Source organism: Diplotaxodon limnothrissa, linkage group LG12, assembly GCF_057381915.1.
Source record: "Diplotaxodon limnothrissa isolate DT_005_m linkage group LG12, D_limnothrissa_male_GT1.1, whole genome shotgun sequence".
Lineage (NCBI taxonomy): Eukaryota > Metazoa > Chordata > Actinopteri > Cichliformes > Cichlidae > Diplotaxodon > Diplotaxodon limnothrissa.
Window position 1 is genome coordinate 37,802,815 of NC_140607.1, and position 25,459 is coordinate 37,828,273.

At 43.5% G+C, this 25,459-nt stretch overlaps 1 protein-coding gene across 3 annotated transcripts in view; it reads right to left on the reverse strand.

The window, feature by feature from the left end:
- The window catches only part of adamts3 (ADAM metallopeptidase with thrombospondin type 1 motif, 3), a 144,460-nt gene that overhangs the window by 91,017 nt on the left and 27,984 nt on the right, over positions 1-25,459 (reverse strand). For all 3 annotated transcript variants that reach the window (XM_085367580.1, XM_085367579.1, XM_085367578.1), the window contains exon 4: positions 16,154-16,310. In XM_085367580.1, coding sequence (XP_085223706.1) covers positions 16,154-16,310 — 157 coding nt within the window. The remainder of the gene's footprint in view (positions 1-16,153; positions 16,311-25,459) is intronic.

A 25,459-nucleotide genomic window follows, 5' to 3' on the forward strand; every position in this document is an offset into this window, starting at 1 on the left:
CGGGTGAAGTGTCTTGCCCAAGGACACAACGACCGAGACTGTTGGAGCCGGGGCTCGAACCGGCAACCTTCCGATTACAAGGCGAACTCCCAACTCTTGAGCCACGATCGCCCTGGGAAGATTTTTGACAAGACAGTCAGTCAAAACACTTTTAACACATTAGATGTTGAGGTTAACAGCATCATCATGTTGAAAAAAGTATAAACTGAGATAAGAAAACCTATTAAAGGAGGAAAACACAATCTACAGACCACAAATGATACAACTAACAGCAGACTGACTTCTGCCACCTACAGCAACACTTTTGACATCCGCACGTAATCACAGAAAGACTTCTGGGGAATGTGCTGTGAACTGCGTGGTGTAATTTCCAGTCATGAGGGCAGAGTCAGATTCTTACACAATGCAAAGATATTTTCAAAGATATTTTTATCAGGCAATGAAAAATAAAGCGTTGCAACACTCTGACTAACAAACGACCACAAGCCCGTCCCATCTCCGAGCGCTTCTCTGTACAAGGCACAGTGAATGTAGTATAACGACAAGCTACAGGAATCTGAAGTATTTGGCTCACTCACAGACAGACTGGATGGAAAGAAGAAAGAGATACTCATCAGCTCCTTCCAGCTGCCGCCTTTTGGAAAGCAACTGGATGATTTAACAGCGAGTCAGAAGAGAACACAGGCGAGCGCTTTTCGACTCAAAATATTGCTCAATGCTCCCGAGGTCTTTTCCATTCTCCTTCCAGATCCTTGGCCTGCACCCGCGTCGCTAATTATCACCAGGTTTAGCATGGAAAGAACACATCAGGCGCATTCGGGAATCGTACTTCTGAAGACGTAATGCAATGTGGAAAATATCTTCCCAATCTGCCGGTTCAGGACACAAACAGGGAAGAGTATCAGGTGGAGAACGGTCTCCTCACAGGAGGAAGGAGCTATGTTGTTGCATTCAGGCTATAAAGACAGATTTATGATGCGTTCAGCGTGAAGACTCGGCAGCGACTTCAAAGCTGTGGATGACTTTTGTTGTTGTGTGTTAAAGGCACACACACACCCGTCGGGGATGGACGCCGAGTGTTTCCACTCACCTCTGACATTGCTGGAATTACTTGTGTTTACAGAACATTAGAGAAACCATCCTCGCTAACAGCAGCAGCCAAATACCAGATAACCTTTACTGTTTTTAAATTACCATAGCTAAATTGCTTTTCCCTATCAATACTCACTCGCACGCATTACAATTTAAAACACATGCCCCGCATCTCAGCAGAAATCAGAGGCTGATGCACTTTTTATGAGCTCCTCGTGAGGTTGATTCACGTGTGGAGCTTCAGACTGTTGTGTTGGATTCACACTAAGCATGAAACAGAAAAGTCATTAGCTTCTTCTGAGGACAGTGTAAACAGAACACGTCCCAAGAGCACAAGTTCTGCATTAAATAAAGCAGCGGAGCTTTGTCCTTCGGTGTTTTTTGCTTGCAGAGTTCAGCTTCGTGTGGGCCGTCTGGATGCTGGCACACGATGGTTTCGCTTGCAGCTTTGTACCTAGTGTTTGGCGAGCTATGATAGCATATCAAAAGAAAGCCAAACAAACAACAAAAAGCCGGCTGTCCGGCGCTGAAATGAAACATAATGGGCCGGCGCTCGCCCTCCCTCAAGCCTGTGGTGTGAGGAGGTTTCAAAGAGCTCACGTGCAGCTGGTCCTGGGTCGTTTGACCTGAAGTTTTCTTGTATTTAGGTGTCATGGTTTATGTTAAGGTTCACTTAGTCCTGAGTTTCCCTGTTTAGTTCTTGTCCGTTAGGTTGCCCCTGTGTCTCTGTCCTCTGTGTGTGTTCAGTGTTTATGTGCGTCCTTGTGTCCCGTGTCCCTCCTCGTGTTCATTCATGCCTCCGCTGTCCCTCCCTTATGTGAAACTAAGCTCGCGTTAGTTTCACTGTTTCCTGTTTTATTGTGACATTCGAGTCCAATCATACCTGCTGTTCACAGCTAATTCATGACTGTTGTTAACTTATAAACTGACCTGTAATCAGGAAGCTGTGGGCCGACCTCAGTCGTACATTTGCTTGATGATTGGAGTGCGCTGAGTTGGTGATACGCTGGGCTGTGTGAGCAGTTAGTCACAGAAGAACTAGAACCTACTTTTGTTCATGACATGCAATCATGCAGCAATGCTTAACAGGTTTGTGTTATTAACGACAGTACATTACACCACTCAGACACACAGCTGCCAATCAGTGTTAAAGCAGCAGCTGGTGACGTGACTTACACAAAGCAAATGCACAAAGCTTTAAAAAGAGACAATGATTGGGAAGAATGCTAATATTTTCCATGTAGTCTCAATAAGTCAGACAACCGGCCATGTTATTGGCCGAGGACTGAGTCCTCCAGCCAATGGATGCTCTCCAGGCCTATAGAAGCTGACTGGAGCTACACTTCAGGGCCTTTGGTCAGTTTTGTGGTTGTCAGAACATCAGGTGCTTTTGAGTTTGCTGCTAGTCTTATTCTGCTGGCCTGTTTTTGTTTGTCCGTTCTCCTGTTTGTCCTCGGTTGATAAGGAGTTGAGATGCAGCTTCGTTATCTTTCTCTTTAGCTAGGTTAAGACTGTTTTGTTTGTCATCCTGGCCTCTGTTAGCATGTTTCCAACAAAGCTTTGCAAACTGACTCAAACCACCTTGTGTTCCTCCATCAGTTTTAGGTTACTTTCCTCACCCTGAGAACTTTCTGGGGCTGTAACCTTTACAAAACCAGCATCCTGAGAGAATCAGGTGAAGGATTACTTTTTGACACAAGACTGAATCTGACACGAGTCAGTGTCCACAGTTCACAATAACCAGCAACACAACACACAATGCAACGAAATCCAAACCTGTCTGCAGATTATTTATAGTAGAGACAAAGTAAAGAAAGTTCATTTCTTCTAAATTTGATCCTTTGAACTTAGAAGTGATAAATAAAATCCCTACAAACACCGACATTACTTCTTGTTCTAATTAGATGTATGACTGATGATGTTCGATGTCTGAGGAGCAGCACTTCCCTGTGTGAGGGAACAGTGAGTGACTTTGTGGTTTCCAAATAGTTATGAAGTTTGCCATTTTTCAATCTGCAGGTGTGTGCGATGCAGTACGGCTGTCACGGCTTTCTGCAGGGCACGTACGTGATAAAACGTCTCCGCTGACCCAAACAGCCCATCCAGTCACGCTCTATTCTGTGACTCGAGGTCACAATACTCATCTCTTACAAGAGCCAGCGAGTGACAAAGTGTTCAAGTTCTGAATCTTTTCTGCTGCCAGACAGAAACTCTTCTCAGAAAATCCACTACCACCTCTGTTTCCCCTCCGACTACAAGGTCAAGCAGCATCCCTGACTGTCTTCACTGGTTTGATGTGGTCCTCTTTGGTACAGCTGCTCCTTCAACATATCAAAGTATTCCTGAGGTTGAAGGGAATAAATTACTTTGTTCATCTTCTCACAACACGCCGCAGCATCGGTATTCAAAGTGAGAGGCAGAAAAGCGAGCTGTTGTAGGGCCAACCTGCACGCAAAAGAACAGACAGCCGAGCAGAGCGGACGCACCGTGCACAGGTTTTTCATCCAGATGAGCTTTGAGCACACACGCTCACACTTAATGGCGCCCTACTTTGCACTGCATACATTCAATGAGCAGCTGACTGGGAGAAACAGGAAGTCCCTGCTTTAAGCAACACTAGATTTGCCACAGTTGCATTTGTCATGTTATTCTGATTAGTGTAATAATTACAGCTGTAAGCAGCTTGGCTGTGGTGAAAGCATCTTCTGCTGTTTATGCTGGGAGTTTACTCTCCCTCCTGCCAGGCCACATCCCATTTTCAGCCATATTTAAGCAGGATTATCCACTGCAGGAGCCTCTGCTGCCTTCTCTCTTTATTTCACTCCTGCAACCTCACCAAATTCCTCCACACTCAGCCCGACTCTGCCTAACACATTTGTGAGATTATAATAAAAAAATCAGCTTCCTCTGCTGCTCACCTCGTTCTCCCGTGCGGGGTAGTGAAAATTACACATGCAGCCTCAGACAAGAGGCGTTTCAACACTTTTTCAGTCTGTCGTCACTAACGTGTGAAAATAAAGCCGCATTTTCAAAAACTGCAAACTGCGAATCCCTCGTCTGGGCGTCAGGCCAGATAACAGGAGATGAGCGCTCAGGAGCACACTCAGGAGTCCCGCCATTTGCTCTCACTGTAACTTTGACTTTCCCCCGAACGCCGATCCATCAATGACACTGGCGCTGTGCGCGAGGGCGGGTGTGTCAGAAAGGGAAATATAGCATCTCACACGTGTTATGTGATGAGATGCTGTGATTAATTCTCACGGTTAATACTGTGTCAAACCTCTGTGATATTGGAGCAAAAACTACTGGTTGAGTAATAAATACACTGATTTATTAACCATCCATCCGTCTTCACGTATCAAACTCAGGACAAAGAGCTGATGCTGTTTGTGTTTCGTTCTTTTTAAAGGGTTGAATCAGAGTAAGCCCACTGCTGCTGTGCTAGGCTGTCAGACGTTCACTTTACAATTACAGCGGTTACATAAATAAAATTATATCTTTGTTTACTCGGAGTTTTTTCAGGGAAACTCAAAAGCGCAGTCATGATTTGTACAAAAGCATACAAAAGACAATTACAACTGTTTGCGGCATTACTAACTATTCCTGTTTGTTCTTTTAAATTCAGATACAGCGTTGTGGAGCCCATGGCACCCAGCGAGGGTGTACATCCTGGACAGGGTGACACAATATCACGACTTCATTTTTAACCTCCTAGGACCTGGCGTCCACATATGTGGACATAAAAGTTTGGGTTGTCTAGACCAAAATACTAAATTTTGCTCTACAAGAGCCTGATATCCACTAACGAGGACATTATGGTGCCACTGTTCTATTCAAATTTAAAGTGAATGTCCTCATATGAGGATCTGATTCTTCTCAGAAACAAAAATCAGGTTAAAAAAAATTCAGTTTTTTCCTTCATCGGGTCCCAATCAGCCCAAATAGCAAAGATAAAATTAAAAATGCATGTTATGAAAGAGTTCAGGTCTAGTTGCTAATCTGTAATAATAAACTGAAGATGAAACTATAAGCCAAGGAGGTGCCTGTAACCGGCTGGAAGGTGTCATGTTCTTTCTCCCCTCCGCTTATTTCACACCGTGTGAGATTCCTTTTCTCGTTTCCTCTCCTCACATCGTAGTTCCTCCCGGGGAGCAGGAGGTGAGCAGAGGAGTCCCATTCAACAAACATCGCCTTGCTTCAAGAATTCCGATAGTGCAGTCGATCATCTCGACTTCTGTGACCTTTGGAAACTAAAGCAATGTCTTCTTCTGGGAAGAGTCCCACAGCTGGGAAGAGTCCCACAGCTCTGGAAAACCTCCTGTGTTGTACCAGTGCCAAAGACTTCACGCCCCAAGGACCTCAACAGCTACAGGCCGGTGGCTCTGACATCCCACCTGATGAAGACCCTGGAGCGGTTGGTCCTGGCTCAGCTTCGGCGCCTAACAAGCTCATCACTGGACCCACTTCAGTTTGCCTACCAGCCTGGCATTGGCGCGGATGATGCCGTCATTCACCTCCTACATCGTTCCCTCGCTCACCTGGAGACCGCTGGAAGCACTGTGAGAATCATGTTCTTTGATTTCTCCAGTGCCTTCAACACTATTCTTCCCTCGGTTCTAAAGGACAAGCTGGTGAACTCTGGAGTGGACCATCACCTCACTACCTGGATCCTGGACTACCTCACCGACCGACCACAGTATGTGAGGACTCAGGGCTGTGTGTCGGACAGGGTCGTCTGCAGTACGGGGGCCCCACAGGGAACGGTTCTGGCTCCGTTCCTCTTCACCATCTACACTGCAGACTTCTCCCACAATTCCACCCAGTGCTTCCTGCAGAAGTTCTCTGATGACTCTGCAATAGTCGGCCTCATCACTGATGGGGACGACAAGGAGTACAGAGGACTGACTCAAGACTTTGTGGACTGGTGCCAGCTGAACTACCTCCAGATCAACGCCAGTAAAACCAAGGAACTGGTGGTAGACTTCCGCAGGCACAAGCATTCTCCACTGCAACCACTGAACATCCAAGGTATGGACATCGAGGCTGTGGACAGCTACAGGTACCTTGGTGTTCATCTGAACAATAGACTGGACTGGACTCATAACTCAGACGCCCTCTACAGGAAAGGGCAGAGCAGGCTGTACCTGCTGCGGAGACTCAGGTCGTTTGGAGTGGAGGGCCCACTCCTGAAGACCTTCTATGACTCTGTTGTGGCTTCTGCTATCTTTTATGGCGTGGTCTGCTGGGGCGGCAGCATCTCTGCTGGGGACAGGAAGAGACTGAACAGGCTGATCCGAAGGGCCAGCTCTGTTCTAGGATGCCCTCTGGACCCAGTGGAGGTGGTGAGTGACAGGAGAACGGCGGCTAAGCTGTCATCCCTGATGGACAACATCTCCCACCCCATGCAGCAGACTGTGACAGCACTGAGCAGCTCCTTCAGTGGGAGACTGCGGCACCCACGGTGTGGGACGGAGAGATTTCGCAGGTCTTTCCTCCCCACTGCTGTCAGACTCCACAACAAAGACTTTAACTGATCAAACACACACATCCATACATGTGCAATAATACTAAGTGCAATAATCTTTTCTGTCATCGTTGTATTTTACTCAGTTGTATATAGTATTTGTATTTGTATTCTATTTTTATCTTATTGTATATTTATTTTATTTTATTCTACTGTATATAGTATTTTATTTTATTCTATTCTGTACAGCTGTGTACTGTATTTATTCTTATTGTATTCTAATTTTTGCCTCATAACTTTTGCACTGTCCACTTCCTGCTGTGACAAAACAAATTTCCCACGTGTGGGGCTAATAAAGGTTATCTTATCTTATCTTATCTTATCTTACCGTGGTTTATATACTCAAACTGTGCTGCGTTTGTGTTCGATTTTATGGGTGAAGAACAGAAGAGAAAATCACACACACAACAGTGTTGTTGTTGCTCTCTCCTGTTCCTCCTGGAATCAAACTCCGCTCTCCTGAAGGGGTGGAGAAGCACCGCCATCCTGAGGTTTCACGTCAGGATCAGCAGGACAAAGACCGGAGACGGAGGCGCGTGGAGCTGTGTGTGGTGTTCAAGTGGATGTCTGCTCTTGTAAGATTTTATTGGGAAATAAATCTGCATCTTTTTTCATGTATTTTTATTTATTATAGTCACTCCCAGTTCCCTACTTCCTGCATCCTGCACACTTCAGGTCCTGCACCCTGAGATTACAGCCATCATTAATCAGTTTAAGCAGGTAAACTGTGCGATGATGAATGAATGAGGGCCAAGATGAACAGCTGTTACTCCTCCATCATTCATTTTGATGCTCCATCCTCTTTTCTACTTCCATCGACTCTTTGTGTCTCCACTGTTGCTGTCACAGTAGACGTTGGGTCACATTGAGATGGTCTCCCTACATTTCTGGCAGGCTCATCTTTGGTTGGAAGAACATTAAAATGACAAACGTTGAAGCTTCAGCTCGACTTTGATTGTCTGCACCTGAGCTGGAGGACAAATCGTTATTAAAAGAAATCCAAACATTTGTTCTGATCATTGTGCAGAGAGCACTAACACTTCAGTTCAAAGTCTCTGACTGTGTTGGGATTAAGTTTGAAGACATTAGCAAACGATCACATCAGTTTCGTGTCCAATGGGATAAACCAGCAGCAAAATGAGCCTCTGCGCATCCTTACTGAAGCAGTCAGGGGTCCAATCAGTTCTCTTTGCTGTCCCGTCATTATTTATGAAAGCCACAAACTGTTTATAATAAATCTGCTAAATGTTCCAAAAAGAGTGTACAAACACGTGTTTCTAATTTCTGTCTAAACTCAAACGCTTTCTTGGATGTCGAGGATGGACAAGAGGAGCGCTTCAGGCTCAGCCATTTACATAATGCAGTCGATTAAAAACAGGCCTTTTCAAACACACATGGTTGGAAGATTACTCAATGTCCCAGAAAGCACAGCACAGAAGCAGGAATATGAAAACCTGGATACAACAGAAGTGTGTGTGAACACAGGAGACTTCACATCACAGGAGGAGTGTGGTAACTGTGTAGCAGACATAATTACAATTAACACAATGAGTCCCATTTACTCCAGTTTGTAAGACTCGTCTACTCACAAAGAAATTCCCTACAGGGTGGCAAACGCAAGGTGAAACTCACACATTTTCAGATTCAGTGTGACTCAAGTTTGCTTATCTGTGAATAAATGTTCTTAAACCACAGAAACGAGACATTGTTCTTTCAAACGTTTCTTCATTACAACCATATTTCTGAGTTTTATTCAGCATTAAAAGTAATCCACGCGTGGCAACAGTGCACAGAGTCACTGCCAACAGTTAATTCAGCGTGCCTTCCATTTCAGTGACAACCATCTGTTTTGTTTTTCCCTTGTAACACATTTGTTTGTCATTACCCAGCAAAAAAATCCTGTTTCCAGCACACATGCAGGCAAATGTTCAAACTGCTTTTAGATTACATGTAACATGGTTCATGTGGAAACAAGAAAAGACTGTTACTATTTTATTTTTTTGTAAGATCAAAATTAACATTTCACTCTGAGATCCTCCATAAGCTGCAGACGTGTCCACTTTGTTCTGAACTGAAAGGAGCTGCAGGCTGTTTGCCTCGAAACGTGCACGAGGATACAGACTCATAAGAACCAGACGAGCTGATTGGCTGAACTTAGAACTGTTATTGTCAATGCACAATGAAATTAGGTAAAAAGCTGTAAGATGAGTATTTAAAGAGTTTAGTAATAAAGTAACGAGAATGAAAACAATCCACATTAAAAGTGACTAATAGATGCAGAAAAGTCATAAATTTTATTGGGGAAAAAAAACAGCTGCTGCATTCACATGGATACTGTTCTTCACCTTTCATTCCTCCTCACCGTTGTGCATATCAACACTTCCTGTTTCAAATTAAAAGCCCGTGGCGTTTAACTGAAGAGAAAGCGTTCATTTCGATTGCACCTGTGATTAAAACAGAAGTCTGATTTCTGGGTGAGCCTGGCCTCTTGTCTTAAAGTCGCCCCTGTGTACCGCTGCAGTCCAGATTATAGAATATGAAAGAGGAGCCATTTGCTTAAATTGTACTGCTTTTTAAAAAAAATACACATCTCCTAGAAGTAAACATGATCAGTGGGATGCTTTTGAGATCCAAATCTCTTCCACAGATCCCACTGTTGATCCACTCGAGGTCTGTAAAGAAACACTGTTGTGGATGCTTATTAGCACCTTTCCAAGCGTAATCCTGCAGCTTATATTTGCTGTCTTTGGCATCTCATATCACAGGAATTTGTTTGATAGGAAAACAGGAATTTCTCGTGGCTGTTTTACTTGAAGGAGTGTCTGCAGAATCCCGTTTCCACAAGCAGCGATGTTAGACGGAGAAATTTAGCAAAAATGTTGAGAATTATTTTTTTAGATTCTTGCTCCACAAACGGAGGATAATCTTTCGCTGCAGGCAAAGCTGCAACAGGCACGATTCCCACAGTCGAGGTGGCCTCATCGATTTATGAGGATACGGCCTAAAGTATGTGGACACGTTTTAACATTGGTCTCAGTTTGTGTTTGTGCCTTGAAATGAAATCAAAGTCAGCTCCAGTTAGCGAGGAAGAGCCTGACCCCATCCCACCCAAACGTTAGCGAGCTGACGCCTCAAAAAATGCCTGAAAAATGCGCTCAATTTAAAAATGTCCAGACAAAGTGGAACTTCTATTACAACTGTTCACACTGATGTGACTGGAAGCTCCAGTGGAACATCAAAACTGCCCTTGCAGCAAGACTTTTTCCAACTATAAAAGTGCTTTTACCGCACTAGAAAATAATTACAGCAACAATAATTTCATGCATCGTCTTTATAATTTCTAGGTGAGAGCAAAAATACACTGTTCGTGTCTGAAGAGCTACATGAAATGTGCATGTTCAGTGTGTGATATCAATAAATGCACAAGAGTTGAGGAAACTTTCCTGCTTTACAACAATAAAGAGGAGGCTGTGTTTCCTCCACCCAGTTGTGCTGTAGGAGTGAAGGCGGCCGTTTTCATCCCTCTGCATCAAAGGCTGCTGCTGTCAGACACAGCCAAGCTCGCAGAGATATCTGAGGAGTCCTTTTGCATCAGTGCCTAGAAGCACGGTTTGTGCACTGGGAGGGAGGAGGGCTGGTAGTGGAGCAGCTCGTGAGCTTCTCAGGCAGGTCACTGCGGTTTGAGTTGGGAGGAGGCTTTTTCTTTTATTCACATTTTACTTTCACTTGCTGGAAAAGATTGTGTGGGGGATGAAATATGTCCAATCATAACATTAACTGAAGCTTAATAATACCCAGTGTTTTTAAATCTGACACGAAGGGCTGGTCTTTATATGCATCCCTTTGTCAAAGGTTTGGACCAAAGCATGGCGACGATGTGGTGTGTTAAGGCGGCTACGCTTAAACACTCTCAGTAAATTTCTTCTTCACTCACCTTTTTAACTCACGATGTGTTTATACACCTCTCTGCATTTAATCGTTAGTTATTCTTAATCTCAGCTCTCTACCACAGCATGTATTTTGTCCTGTCTCCCTCCCCTCAACCAATCACAGCAGATGGCCCCGCCCCTCCCTGAGCCTGGTTCTGCTGGAGGTTTCTTCCTGTTAAAATGGAGTTTTTCCTTCCCACTGTACATATATATATATTTTCCTGGTATGTGACGTGGAATCGAGTGATTTTAGGGGTGAGGGAGGGAGTCTGAGAAAAGCAGAACTGCTGCCACAGTTTTAAGGTGAACGGCATGTTTTCCTTAAAGCACACTTTCAGGTACGTGCTCTGTTGTTTGCTGTGTCAGCGTTACCACATCAGCAGTGGAGTGCAAACATGAACTGAACCGTGTCAAAAAGGCAGTGTGCCTGATACAGGCACAACACTTGTGTAACGGTATTCAACGCACCATTGCTTCTGTTAGTGAGGTGATGCAGCTGGGCTGGAAAGCAGTGCAGGAGGAAGTGGCTGACATGGAGCCACAAACAAAAACAAACAAACAAAGAGGAAAAAAACTGACTGACTAATCATCACAAAGCAAGTCCCACTGAGCTCGCTTTGACTTTCTGTACACAAGTGCTGTGAATTAAAGAAAAACTGGTCTTTACAGCCCGACTCTCACACCTCAGCAGGAAATAAAGGTGCTGAAAGAACCAGCACCTAACCACACACACTGTGAGGAGGACTGCGACCAACACAAACCATAGCTTCACCTTTCACCTTTCACTCTTTGTACCTGTGCAGCCCATTTACAGTGGGCGCTGATTTATTTGAAGTTGCCTGCAGGAAATCCAGCACCTTGGCTCCTGGTGCAAGTTCACACAAAACAACTTTTCAACATCACGTAAAATACAAAGCTAACAAATAAATAAATAAATGGCTGCAGGCCATCAGCATCCAGCACGGCGAACAGACGGCTACCTCGCCTTCTGCAACATCAGAACTAAAAAGTAACAAAAGTCGAAATTTTAACCTTTGAGACGTGAATGTTTCTAAGATGATGCGCATGGATCCAGTGAGAATCCTGTGCTTTTAAAGACAAATACATTAAAACCTACAAGATAACACGCCTGAAAGCTGCGAGTTAACCTCCCGCTGAGCAGGATGTGCCTTGGAAAGCATCGTCACAGCAGCAACAGAAAGAACAACCTACACATCCGCCATCATCATCAACAGTCCTCGGGTTACAGGACATGACACAGACTAGATGGCTTCAAAGTAAGAAATCCAATCAACACCAAAATATCCCGTGATGGGAACCCAGCCAAGAACAACACAGCTCTGCGTACAGTGCAAATAATCTCCTACAGCAGCGGTCCCCAACCCCCGGGCCTCGGACCGGTCCGTGAGTCGTTTGGTACCGGGCCGCGAGAGTTGAGGCTCAGCTGTGAAATGTCTGGTTTTCAGGGTTTTTATCGGTTTTCAGTGTTATTTTGTTATCGTTTTTATCTCTGTTTTCCTGGGTCTTTTCACGTGTTATGAATAAATCTTCTTTTTTTCGGTACCAGTACTACTTTTATTTTGTTGTATTTATCCGCGACACCTTAAAGGCCGGTCCATGAAAATAACGTCGGGCATAAACCGGTCCGTGGTGCAAATAAGGTTGGAGACCGCTGGTCTACGGCACCTCCGAGGCTCAGCGTTAACCCTTTACTGTCATCTGATATTTCTCATTCCTGTGATGTGTGTGAGACAAAGCAGCGCACAAGTGCTTCACTTAAACGGCTCCTGGAGCCGGCAAACTCTTACATCACAAAGTGCTGGTTTGGTTGATCATATTGACTGAGATAAATAAAGTATATCTAGTAGCTCACTGTCAGCTGAATATTCTTTTGCAGGTGTTAAAGCACCAACAGTTAGGTTGAGATGTATTCCTGCCATAGAATGGGTCTAATATTACCGACATGCTATTATACAGTCCCCATCAAACGTTTCAGACTATCCATTCAGTTTAAGTGTTGTTTTTAATAAACTGCATGCTCAAAAAATGCTTCGTTTCTCTCCCATGTCTTCTTGTTGCCTGTTGAAGCTCTACTAGAAACCTTGTTACGATCCAACCATGCAAAATATATATAGTATACAGTCCCCATCAAAAGTTTACGACGACTTTAGCAGCTGTTTAAGTGAAACATATCATAGCTGTTGAATTTGTTTTGTTGTTTTTTGTAACAAAGTAGCCGATTGATCGTGTTGATGATTTCATTATCGGTGCTTCACACCAGTTTGACGTCAGGACTCGGACGCTGTGACGGGATCAGAATCACCATCTTTCATCATGTCTGCGCGTTTCTACAATGAAGCGACCAGATGAGGCCTCGCCACGCCACCTCCCTCGTGCCTTCCTGTCTGTTAGGAAGAATTTCATAATAAACAAGATGCAGCACGTGTAAATAATGGTGCCAGGGCTCAGCTAAGCGATGGGGTACTGTGGCCTTTAAATTACTATAAATGTACTAAAGAAGCATGTTTACTGTGGAGCAGCAGCAGATCTCTTTCGCATGTAGCCACTGCATGAAGTGATCAGTAAGTTCAGCCTGTGCTGATCAGCCTGTGCTGATCAGCCTGTGCTGATCAGCCTGTGCTGATCAGCCTGTGCTGATCAGCCTGTGCTGATCAGCCTGTGCTGATCAGCCTGTGCTGATCAGCCTGTGCTGATCAGCCTGTGCTGATCAGCCTGTGCTGATCAGCCTGTGCTGATCAGCCTGTGCTGATCAGCCTGTGCTGATCAGCCTGTGCTGATCAGCCTGTGCTGATCAGCCTGTGCTGATCAGCCTGTGCTGATCAGCCTGTGCTGATCAGCCTGTGCTGATCAGCCTGTGCTGATCAGCACAGGCTGATCAGCACAGGCTGATCAGCCTGTGCTGATCAGCCTGTGCTCGCGTCCACTCGCTGTTTTCCAAACGTCTTCCTCCCAGTTGAATTCCCGCTGTCTCTACGGGTCTGACAAAGAGCTTTCACCCACTGCTCTCAATTTAGATTTAAATGAGCATCTGGAATATTTATTTAATCCATTTATATTTAGTAGTTCTGGTATCCCACATACTCAATATTTTATAAATATCATAAATAAGTAATGTGAAATATGTAAATGGGGGAAATTGGTATAAATGCAGCAACATGTTTAAATGAAACTAGTGAAATTAATTTAATTTGTACTGCTTGAATTTATTTTATTGCATTATGTGGATATTTTTAATATTTTTAACACTTCACAGAGACCAGAGAAAATTCAGCACCTCAAATAGTTGATTTAGTAGTGCTGTGATCACAGTTATGCTTTGTTTCGCATTAATGTGGATCAGTGATGTGGTTTGTAGTGTTTGTGTGGAGGAGCTCGCCGCCATCATCGGCCGGCGTTCAAATGTTCATTAAATTCTCTCAGTCTGCGGCGATCGAGGCACAAGATCAGCTTTTCGTAGTTACACTTTCTGCAGATTTATTCCATTTTAACTTAAAATTATCACCGATTTTGCTACACAATTTTATTCATCTAACTCTTTAATGAGCCGCTCAGTTTAAGTACTGCCGTCTTTACATGAGGTGATGAAATAACACACTTTCTTCACATAAAGTCAGTTTTTCAGGATTTACATAGTAAATCATTGAAAACATTAAATGACTGTTAGAGTTTTGCAGGACGTTTGTTTCATATTTCTGGACCTGTTCTCTCAGCACAGCTCACAGCTGTCACAGATGTTTTCCTTTGTCCTTCTTTTCTTTGATTTGTTAGAAATTAATTCCTTAAATGAGACAAATCAGATAATGGGATCATGCCTCTGTCCTCTGCCACTAAAGAATGAGACCACCTGATGAACCGACCTCTGATAACGTCTCTCAGCTTTCTTACTGAGAGCGCTGGTGCTTATCAGCACAATCAGTCTCTCGTGTTTTCTTAAAGAACATCTGTTATCTGTTTCAAAGCAGGCAAAGAGCCAAGACAGAGCTTTATCCCACAGTACCAACTCTCTCAGCTGATGCTAAACTAACTCGAGCCCCGTTTGGATGGGATTAGCATTACTGAGGGAGGTGAGGATGAAATTTACTCTGCTTCTTGGTAATCTACCCTGTGACTACACACGACGTGATAACCATCGGAAAATTAGTTGACAGTCAAAAACTCTCCATTGAATTATCTCACAGTCAAGCTCACAGATGTCTATGAAACAGATTTTATTATATATACACATATTAAATGAATTAATGGGGTTTTGTGTTTTAGATCCGCACTCGTCCATCCATCCATGATCCAAGCTGTCACAGCCTGTTAATCACTAACGACAACATTCGAACTCCACCTAATTTTACAGTCATGGATGAATAATTTTAGTTATTTATTTACCTCATTATTATTTTTTGTGCATTTTTTACTTTCTATTACTGAATTACATCAGAAATAATAGTTATGGCCTCCGCACCAGAGGCCATAACTATTGCTCAAACTTCCAGGTGAATAAATATCCCTACATGGCAGCTTGCTAGCGCGGGGAAATGGAAACAAAATTGTAGTTGAGGAACTTTAAATTGAGCAACTATTTGCCTGCAACATACTCCGCTCTTTCTTCAGGGTGGCTTTTATCATCAGTTTTTAGTATGCAGGGGCATGAAGGCAGAGAAAATGAATTTTAGAGCAGCAATCAGGACAAATGCATCCACTGGCACACCGACGTGTGGAGAAAAGGCAAAAGAAATGCAACACTAAGCACGTCTGTCACAATTCAGATCTCATAATGTAAGCACAAACTGACGCGGGCTCACGAACACAGTGTGCGCATGACTTAAACACAGTATCTCAGCTCTGTTTACCCACAGCCAGAGGGAGAGGACTCTGCTCCCCCCGAGTCAGTCATCACCCTGCTCCATACTTTTAAGCCCTTTTTAAAAATTGCAGGTGAAGCGATTCTATGTTTTAATATAGACTTTGTTGTTCCTAAACACACGGTGAGTCAGTGGCTTCATCACCCTTCCTGAGCACGGTTCTCCTTCACAGTCCAAGTGATGCATTACATTTTCCAACAGTGGCAACAATGACATTTATTCGGTATAAATAGAGGGTAAAATTTGCATTTACAGCTCCCTGTTGCAGTTTGGAGCATTAATAACAACAGTTAGAGCAACAACAGTCAGAGTAGCAGTAAAAGCAGCAGCAGCACAGGGAACGAAATCTAATTAGTAACTGCTTTCACTGATAACTACGAATAAATGCTGAAATGTTAACAAGTGACCTAAACTCCTGTTGCCAACATTTACATTTTTCATCAATATCAACATTCATTTTTTTAATGTTTTTTTTGTGTGTGTCATTTTCATATCTCTAAAAAGTTGCTGCTGTTGTATTTGTGTGAGGCACACGATGAAGTCTGGACTCTTCACAGATGTAAATGTCAGTTTTTGCTTTTTAGACTATTTGGGCTGGACACAAGTAGTTAACAAAAAGATTTAATTATACGGAGAAGCTTCACAGCAAACCCTCCGCAGTGACCTCACAGGAGTGTCACACCATTAGTTGATAAGTAAGAGAATACAGCAGGAACCGTGGTCGTGCCTCCTACCTTGTAGCTGGTAATCCACAGAGATGTCCAAGGGAGTCTGCAGCAGAGCTGACCTGCGGTAAACCACGTGGACCCTGCCCTGGTCCTCCAGCTCCTGAGTGCCTTTCTCCAGCGGCTCGATGAAGTACTCATCCGATTCGGTGCGAATCATCCCAGCCTGCAACAGGTTAGCAGGTCAGTGACTGTGTAGAACGTGTGCATTAGCATGTTTCATTACTGCGAGCGAGCGTGGATAGACCCAGAAACCTCATTGCTCTGATAGCATTCGTTTTATTAAGAGACAATTAAAATCTTCATGCCCCACAAAATCCCCCATCATGTATTAATAATGTAGAAACTTTGTGACAGTGTTTTCATGTAATTGTAAATTAATGCCTCAGTCTTTAAAATCCAACTAGAACATCTGCTGAACGCCAAATGCCCCCAATTTGTTTCCTCTCCCACGTATAGACACAGAAAGACGACACCAGAATGTCCTACTGAACAATATTAAAATTAGAAAAATGCATAAAATATAGGATACAATACAAAGCAAAGGCAGACGCACTAATGTAATATTTAGTAATTTATTCAAGAGAGAATCTGGGCCTCTCATTAACTGCTTGGCATGTGCAGGACTCTTTTTCTTTGCCATTATTAGATATTGTTGTGACTCTTTCTTCAGCTTTCTGTTTGCAATTATCACCTTGTTACCCAACAAAGGCTGGTGGTGGTCCTGCAGCGCGCTGCATCGTTAGTAACACATTGGCACAAAATTGCTTTGTGATGGCTACCTGCCAACCTCAGATTTCCTGCAATAAGAAGCCAGTCATGTCTGTAGTTTATGGCGGATATGAGGGGTCACGCTGTCCGGCTAACGCAATAATGCCCAAACAGACCGAATGTGCAACCCATCAAGACCAAATGATGGTCTGAAAAAGGTGTTACACGCTGACACAATAAGGTCAATGCTAAACAACCTAAAACCACTTTACAGCTGTTTCCTTAAAATGATGCTTTCTGGAATGCAAAATTATTCATCTAGATTATAAGATGAAAAAAACAAGGTCCCAGATTCTGGCTTCACAATCCTTAAAAATAAAAAAAGAAAGGCTTGAAATGTTTCATGTTACCTGTAACAAATAGAAAACACATCACAGTTTTATCCTTTGAATTAAAATGCAAAGCAGCAACTTTTCCAGGCAGCAGTAACGCATCTTTGGCACCATGTTTCCATGTGTCACGCGCCCTCCCTGACAAGCACACATGTGCAGTGGAGAAAGCAGAGAGAGCAGCAGCAACAACACAATATGACATTAGTTTGTTAAGAGCACGAAGCGAGCAGCTGGGGTGGAGGTGGGCTGCAAACTGGCTTACAGGGGTGCAGCAAATGTGAGTAGGCTAACTAATGCTACGCTCAGTTTGCTATGCTCCAAAACTACAGTCAGCCATATGAGAGTGTGTGACATTTTAAGTGAGCGCACACATGCTGTACACACAGTATGCAGACACACTGTGTTAGCGCTCAGTCGATCGGTCCTGCTGCGCTGAAACTCCTGGCAGGACTAAACTCCCTCTGGCCTCTTCACCAACAGTCTGGTGGACTGTGTGCTAATGTTGTTAGCGACCAACCCTCACTCTCAACTCATTTCCCATTTGCTGAGACCCCAATCGGCTGGCACTCTACGTCCTCCTTTACACAAACGACTGGATGGATCCCAAATTAAATTCTTAGTTAAATTTAAATGCAGCATCGATACTGTGTGACTGCGTAAGCGTCCCAGCTGAAAGTCTAAACCAATAAACTGAATATTCGTATCTGAAGTGCTGCAAGTGAAATGAAATGAAAACGTCTGGCAGTCACATGACGTCTGGGGGAGAAGCTCAGCGCTGTTTAATGCAAGTTTACTTCTGGCAACAGAATAAGATTCATATGATTACGTACAATAAACCAGGTTATGATGCAGAAACGTGTCACGTATGAACCGGCTCATTTAATTGGCCATCTGTGATTATAAGAGCAAAAATACTGAAATACGATAAACGTGCGAGTGTGTTGGTTTTACTGCGTGACAGAGCTCAGACGGGAAAAAAACCTCCTTAGTTATCTTTAGAGAAACGGCGAGGTGGAGGTTAAACTCACTCATCGTGCCGTATAAACCGACTCTTTGCCTGATTCGGGGCCATTTGGCGTCACAGTGTTAAAACGCTGCAGCTTATACGGAAAACACGGTCCGTGTTTCAAAAGATGACGAGGGTTTTTATGACATCTCCCATAGAAATGTGGTGTCTGGACATTTCTGCAAGGACAAATCTAAAGTTTGCACAGATGTATAAACACTCAAACAAGAGAAGAAGAAAGAGCGAGCCAAAAACAAACGACAGTGTGCGCAGGTTACCGAGGAAACTCTGTTCACCATTTCTGACTTCACTTGTCTAATCGGACACTAACAAATAAGATAAATTACAGCTCGTTGAGTAGCAGACACAGACGTGCAGAAAGGATTTTTAAAACTGCATCAGTGTTTATGTGATCCCAACAAAGCAAAACTATCACACGCAGAAGATAAATGCTCTTCACAGTCAAGTGAACTCTAGAGGACAGCTGCAAATGGAAAGAAGAAGAAAAATCCAGCGATTCCTGACGCGTCATCCTTATCAAAGAGAGTAAGTAACACGGTGGAGCCTGTAAGATAAAACCTCTTACATCAGACGAATGTTACAGACGTGCTCCACTGCCGTCTGTTTGAAAAGTTTACGTTTTTCTGCTCACTTGAACACGCTTTCTCCTCAGCTTATTTATCGCGCACCTGCAGGCGCCTGCTTGCAAACACAGATTCTAAATATTCTGTAGGTCAGCGTGCATTATCAGGCCGGAGTGCGGTTGGCCTGCTCTTCACCAAATCCTCACAGCAACTGGCATCCTGTGACCAAGTCAGCACATTCTCCGCCATGATTTATTCCTGACAGAACCGAGAACCACCTCGTCATCTTTATTTACTCTGCGCTCATCCACCACTCTGAATCCTCAGCTCGAAGCCAAAGAGGCTGCAATCTTGACAGTAACTGAGCCCGCAGGCATATCTTGAACTAAAGTGAGATTCATGCACCGTAGCTCTTTCTTATTTACCAACGGCAGGTGAAAGCCGAGGATGAAAGATGGCTGAACATCTCAGAATGTACGGGGCTCGGATACCGAGAGCCCTTTCCATCTGTGAGGTTCTTTAAGGGTCTCCGACAGGTCACGCTCCTCTATTTAAGCTCAGCCGAGCAGAGGCTGAGCTTAAATAGAATCTCTGCTCTCATAATAAATTGAGGTGCCTTTTAAAGGTGAAGCTGGAGGATCGTGCTAACAAACTGACTGACAGATAATTTGATAAAAGCTGTTTTTCTATCAAGAGAAGCCATTCAAGTCTGACCACTTATGAAGTATTTCAGCAGCTGAAAATGCCACCTTCTTATTCAGACACCGCAGAGCAAACAATACAAACCGAAATCACAGAGGGGCGTGTGTAATTAGACCGGGTGCTGACATTTGAATCGTTTTAATTTTTGATTAAAGCTGCGCTTAAGAACAACACTCCACAGGGGAGCGTTCGAAGGATCTCAAAGAAACTAAAGCTTGAAAGAAAACAACAGTGACCGTGTGAGCTTTTACTTAACAACAGCTTTTTTTGATAAACTAGTTTCCATCTCAACTCTGTCCTGTTGTCTCCATCGCTTCTAAACCTATTTATCTAAGAACAGGCAGAAGTGAAGCAGAGAGAAGAGAGCGGCTCGTTGAATCCTACCACGCTTTAATGTAAACACTCAGAAACAGATATCTACCAGAAACACGCTCACTGCATCTTGAAGCTACAATCCTGCCTCGACACAGTGAGTAACGTGTTTTAGCGATCCACGCCGACCACAGGAAGTGCCCAGCTCTCTGGTTTGAATTGAGGAATAAGCAGTTGGATATATATGCTGCTGTCCTGAGATTAAATTGACATCTATCCCTGAAAAGCAGAGAAATTGCAGAAAAACGCACCTCTTTTCATGCTTTTTCATCCAAACACTGAAAACAGAACAGTTCTGAAATGAATTTAAGCTTTGTGCAAATTTCTATCTTCTTTCTGGCAAGGATGAGCTCGGAGAAGCGGTGATGCATTCAGGAAAGGTAAATTAGAAATCATAGCACGCTGAATGTGTCTCGAACAAATCTGTCCTTCCATTTTCTTCTGCTTATTCAATTCAAGGTAGCTGGAAGCGGGGGTGGTGGGGATGGTGGGAGGTGGTGGGAGGTGGTGGGGGGAGGTTGGCAGAGCCTTGCAGGGCTGCTGTAACAAATACTTTTAAACTAAACTCCATTACAGTGATGCCATCTCCTCTAACACTGCTGCACAGCCAGCCGAGCCGTCTAATGAGTCTTATATACAAAACACAGGTCACAGGGGAACGAGACAGAAGAGCGGGGCGTTTTTAGGCTTATGGGCATTAAATGCATGTTGAGGCAGATATTATTAGAAGGAAATTAAATTCTAGTTTGAGTCCATTACTGCCTGGTTTGCATAACTACCCAGGGCTGGACTGCCGACGCACTTTTTGGCCGATGGGCCATCCTGAAGGGTCAGACGTCTTAACGTGACGGAGCCTCTGCCTACCTTCGCTGAGCGATCACAGTGGGACGTCTAGACCAAAAACACCAGGGCTGATGTTTGTCCCAGTCCAGGCCTGGGTGTGTGTACTCACATTAAAAAAAACACTGCAAGCTTCCAGTGCTGCCCCTCGGCCTCCTGGTTGACACACCGATGGTATCAGTTTGAAATCCTACATCGCCTTGTTCTCAGGTTCACATTCACATGATGAAAATATAATCTGGGATTCAAACTCATCAGATCTGTAGTAGTTCCACCTGCAGCATCAATCTGAAGCTCCTGGATCGTCTATTTCCAGAGTTATCACATTCATAAACTTAGGCTCCATGCCACCCACCCATCTTCTTGCCCGGCGGGGTGACTACTGTACCCCATCAGCCTCTTACAGCTGGGGGGCAAAAGCACATATTGTGTGCCACCTGCCAGCTTGTTGTCATGTTGTCATTGAACCACAGCATTCGCTTTAAGCTCAACGTGGCCTTAAGAGACACGCAGACCTTTCTGAACAAAAGGCACAGAGAGCAGTGTCTCATATGTACGGGTGTGTTTTTTAAAGACATAGGTGGCTGTACGTGAAAGGATTAAAGACACGCTGCAGTGTTTCTTTTCACCTGCAGGAGCACTACGGCGTCTTTTCATTTATTTTATCGTCTCAGACACGAGGATGCCAGTGAGAGCTTCGGCATTCAGATAACAAAAGTCATTGAATAAGCTCGTAAACATGGATTCTGAATGTTTATTTGAGAGCAGAAATGTGGAGTTCCTATGCCAGCTGAAACACTGGCCCTAGGGTCCCTCTCGAGTTGGACGCATGCACAAAACACCTCATCCGAAACACGTCCAGAAGGCATCTGAGTCAGACGCCTGGCTCGTCTCAATGCAGAGGAGTAGTGGCTCCACACTGAGCCTCTCCAAAGCAATTTTTATCCTCACAGAGAGCCCAGACACCTTTCAGAGGAAGCTCATCTTCACCACTTATATTCTTGTTTTTGGTCGATACACACGCTCGTGGCCGTACGTTCAGCCTACACACTCATCTCCACAGCAGAGCATCAGTATCTATCCCCATGGATACAACATCAAACCTTAGAAATCTACATTAACATACATATTATTACGTTATTCAGAAACGACGTCACTCAGTCACAGTGAAAAACCTCATTGTGACATCTTCAGATGTCCTTGAGCTGCTGACTGATTCGACTACGCCTCACAGCTCCAGTATAAACCACAATATCATTTCAATTCAGCTCAACGCTGGAAATCAATCATTTGAATTATCATGTCAGGAAAGTCATGTCCAATCAATACGCACTTACTTACACTTACGTGTACCTGCTGGAGGGGGGAAACATGACCAATGGGGGGGTCTCAGGTATTCAGTAATGTGAAACTAGGTGATCCGTGTTTAAGTAACACTTCTTTCCATGGTGAAGGTTTTCCAGCAGAACATTCTCATCTGTACTGAGATGTTATTCACTTCATCTGGTTTCTAGTGTATATTTGCTCATTTCTATTCAATCACAGGTCGAACGTAGCAGAGTCAGGATATAACTCAGCTCCGCATCATTATCTGTGTTTCAGCTGCTGTCAGAGCCCAAAATAGTAATAAATTAAAAACTAAAGCACACACCGAGGTTCTCATATTTAGAGGACTGTTAACTTTAGGATGTATTTGGATGCTTTTACCTGGAGAAACAGAACATAATTATCTCTTTTAGGAGAATTGAAGTGTGATAACTTGAGGCCAGAATTTAGCATAAAACATCATGAAATGTCTCCGGCAGCAGGAATTCAGAGGAACTGAAGCTAACCCAATAAAGGAAACAAGCATTGTTGCACTCTCAAGCTTGCATGCCTACCTTGGAAAGCTTTTTGGTGTTTCTGTTAGTCTACACCTGTTATTTCATGCCTAATTGATGATAATAGCCAGCAGTGAGCTTGTACAGCCGGGTGTTTTCCTCACACTTCTGTCTGCAGATGGTCCAAAAGCTTCAAACTGCAGCTTTCTCCTGGTCACGAGTCCCACATTTAATGAGCTTATATCACTAGTGAGGAATTTTTAATGCATTTTGAAGGCTCGTGTAAGGTAAGGGACCGGTACCTGGACTGAACTGAACTCAGCTAACAGGCTCTTGATCAGATGATTCAGGTGGACAAATGTCAGACATCAGAACATCAAAACATACATAACATACATACTCCGATGGATGCATTGGAGAGCAATTTGGGGTTAGTATCTTGCCCAAGGATATTTGGCATGTAGACTAGGGGAAGCCAGGAATCGAACCACCAACCTTCCGATCAGTGGATGACCTGCTCTACCACCTGAGCTACAGCCACCCCAAACCACCACTATGTCCTATAGCCACCACCACTTTGTTTGTATAACTATATCTATCTATATCTATATAGATATAGATATCTATATCTATATAGATATAGATATAGAAAGATATCTATATCTATCTATGACAAATATTTTAAAATGATCTTAGGTAGTGCCGTGCTTCTGATCACTCAGTTCACTGATTCAATTGCTGATCAAACACAGTTTAGAGGTAATAAATTAAATGAAAGTAATACATTAAAAATGTAAACAGTGGTTTCACTCTTGCACACCGAGTTTCTCTCATTTCAGCGTGTGACCCTTGAGGCTGGGCTTGTGGATATCGGGTAAGCAGCTAACATTAACATGTCAGCTACTGTTCACGTGCTCGGCTGATAGTGAGGGGAGGGGCTGCGTACCTGCCTGCAGGGGCTGTGTGATGTAGTTTCACCGGGATGAGGCAAAGACAACACTGATGGTATCTATACGGTTGTAAATGAGTATCCAAAAGTAATTTTAGCATGAATTAGTATCTGAGACTCTTTTTCTGGTTTTTGGCTCAGCCTAACCGGGACAGCAGAGTCTCAGTGTCTCTTGAATTTGGAGGTCAAAGCTAAAAGGAATTGTGACCTTACAAAAGACATTTTTTGCCTTAATTTCAACAACACTTGGCACAAATCTTTATTACGATAAAATAGCAACATTATTTGAAATCCCTGTGACTAAATGTTGTGCAAAAGCAGCTTTCTGCCCTTTCACCGTACCTCAGATCTGCAGAGCTCAAAGGTGTAAGGTGGCATTTTCAAACCAATTAATCAGAGACAAAATATTACTGAGTGTGATCATTTTAGCGTATTTCTTCCTCTGAGACCTTCTTGATTTTAAAGCACAGTGATCAGTTAGAGAAACACCTGAGACACCATTCAGAGCCAGACCACAGAGGCCAACATTTCTAAGCAGAGACAGCACAACATCAGACCAACTGTCGTCCATCCAGAGTTTACAGCGAGCACTGCAAACCCAAAGACTTCTGCACAGGCTGAACCGTTTCACTCCTAACTTTTAATGTCACTGAAATTGCTTATTTAGAACCAAACTATCTTGGTGAGAGCTGAATCAACACAGGCTATTGATGAAGAGGCAGCTGAAAACCTTTCTGATCAAATTCAGTCTGTAGCTTTCTGATGATTAAAGTTTAACAGCTGTCGTCTCCTGCGATGGCCTGCCCGATGATAAGTGCTGCTTGCTTTTCTTTGTGGTGAGTCTGAGTCATTTAATCAATATCCCAGTTTAGTTAGTTCACTGTGATGAAAGGTTTCATAATCGCATTCTATCGATTTACATTTTACACAGACGGGTGCTCAAATTGATCACAGGTCATTTGTTGACTCCGTCTGTGAACTTTTACTGAATGCTATAAACACTGAGGTATGAAAACGAGACATGAGCTGTCCTCTCAGGCTTTTATGTGACTACAACAGTTTAATTCAAATTCAAATTTTATTTGTCACGTACACAGTCATACACAGTACGATATGTAGTGAAATGCTTGGACAACTGCTCGTGACCTAAAGAAAACAAAAAAGGAAAAGGCTATGAATAAGATAGGAAATAAATATGAAAAATTAAAAAGGGTAAATTTAACTAGGAAGGAATAAAATATAAATTAAGGTTAAAAATGAAATAACTGTACAACACAAATTAGAATGAAGGGTAAATTTAACTGGGAAGAATAAGATAAAGATAAATATATAAATTAAAGTTGAAAATAAAATAACTGTACAACAAAATACACAATATAGAACTATATAAGAATGTATGAAGAAATCTAAATATAAATAAATATATACACAATGACAGTAGCTGTACAAGTATTAACCGGAAATGAAGAATATAGTGACCAGTGTTGTGCAAAAAAACAATGTGTGCAAAACCAAAGTCCAGAAAGTCCAATGTGTGTGTAAGAACTGTATGTGTGGGTCAGTACTGTGTGGTGGTGTGATTGAGAGACCGTATCGCCTGCGGGAAGAAGCTCCTCCTCAGTCTCTCTGTGTTGGTCTTCAGGGAGCGGAATCGCTTTCCTGACCTCAACAGAGAGAACAGTCTGTTGTTGGGATGGCTGAGGTCCTTCACCATCTTCCTGGCCTTGGTCCAGCACCGCCTGCTGTAGATTGAGTGCAGGTCAGGGAGCTCGGAGCGGATGGTGCGCTCAGCTGACCGCACAACCCTCTGTAGAGCTCGTCTGTCCTGCATGGTGCTGTTCCCGAACCAGGTTAAGATGTTTCCCGCCAGGATGCTCTCTATGGTGCACGAGTAAAAGTTCCTGAGCACATTGGAGGGCAGTTGGAAGTCTCTCAAGCG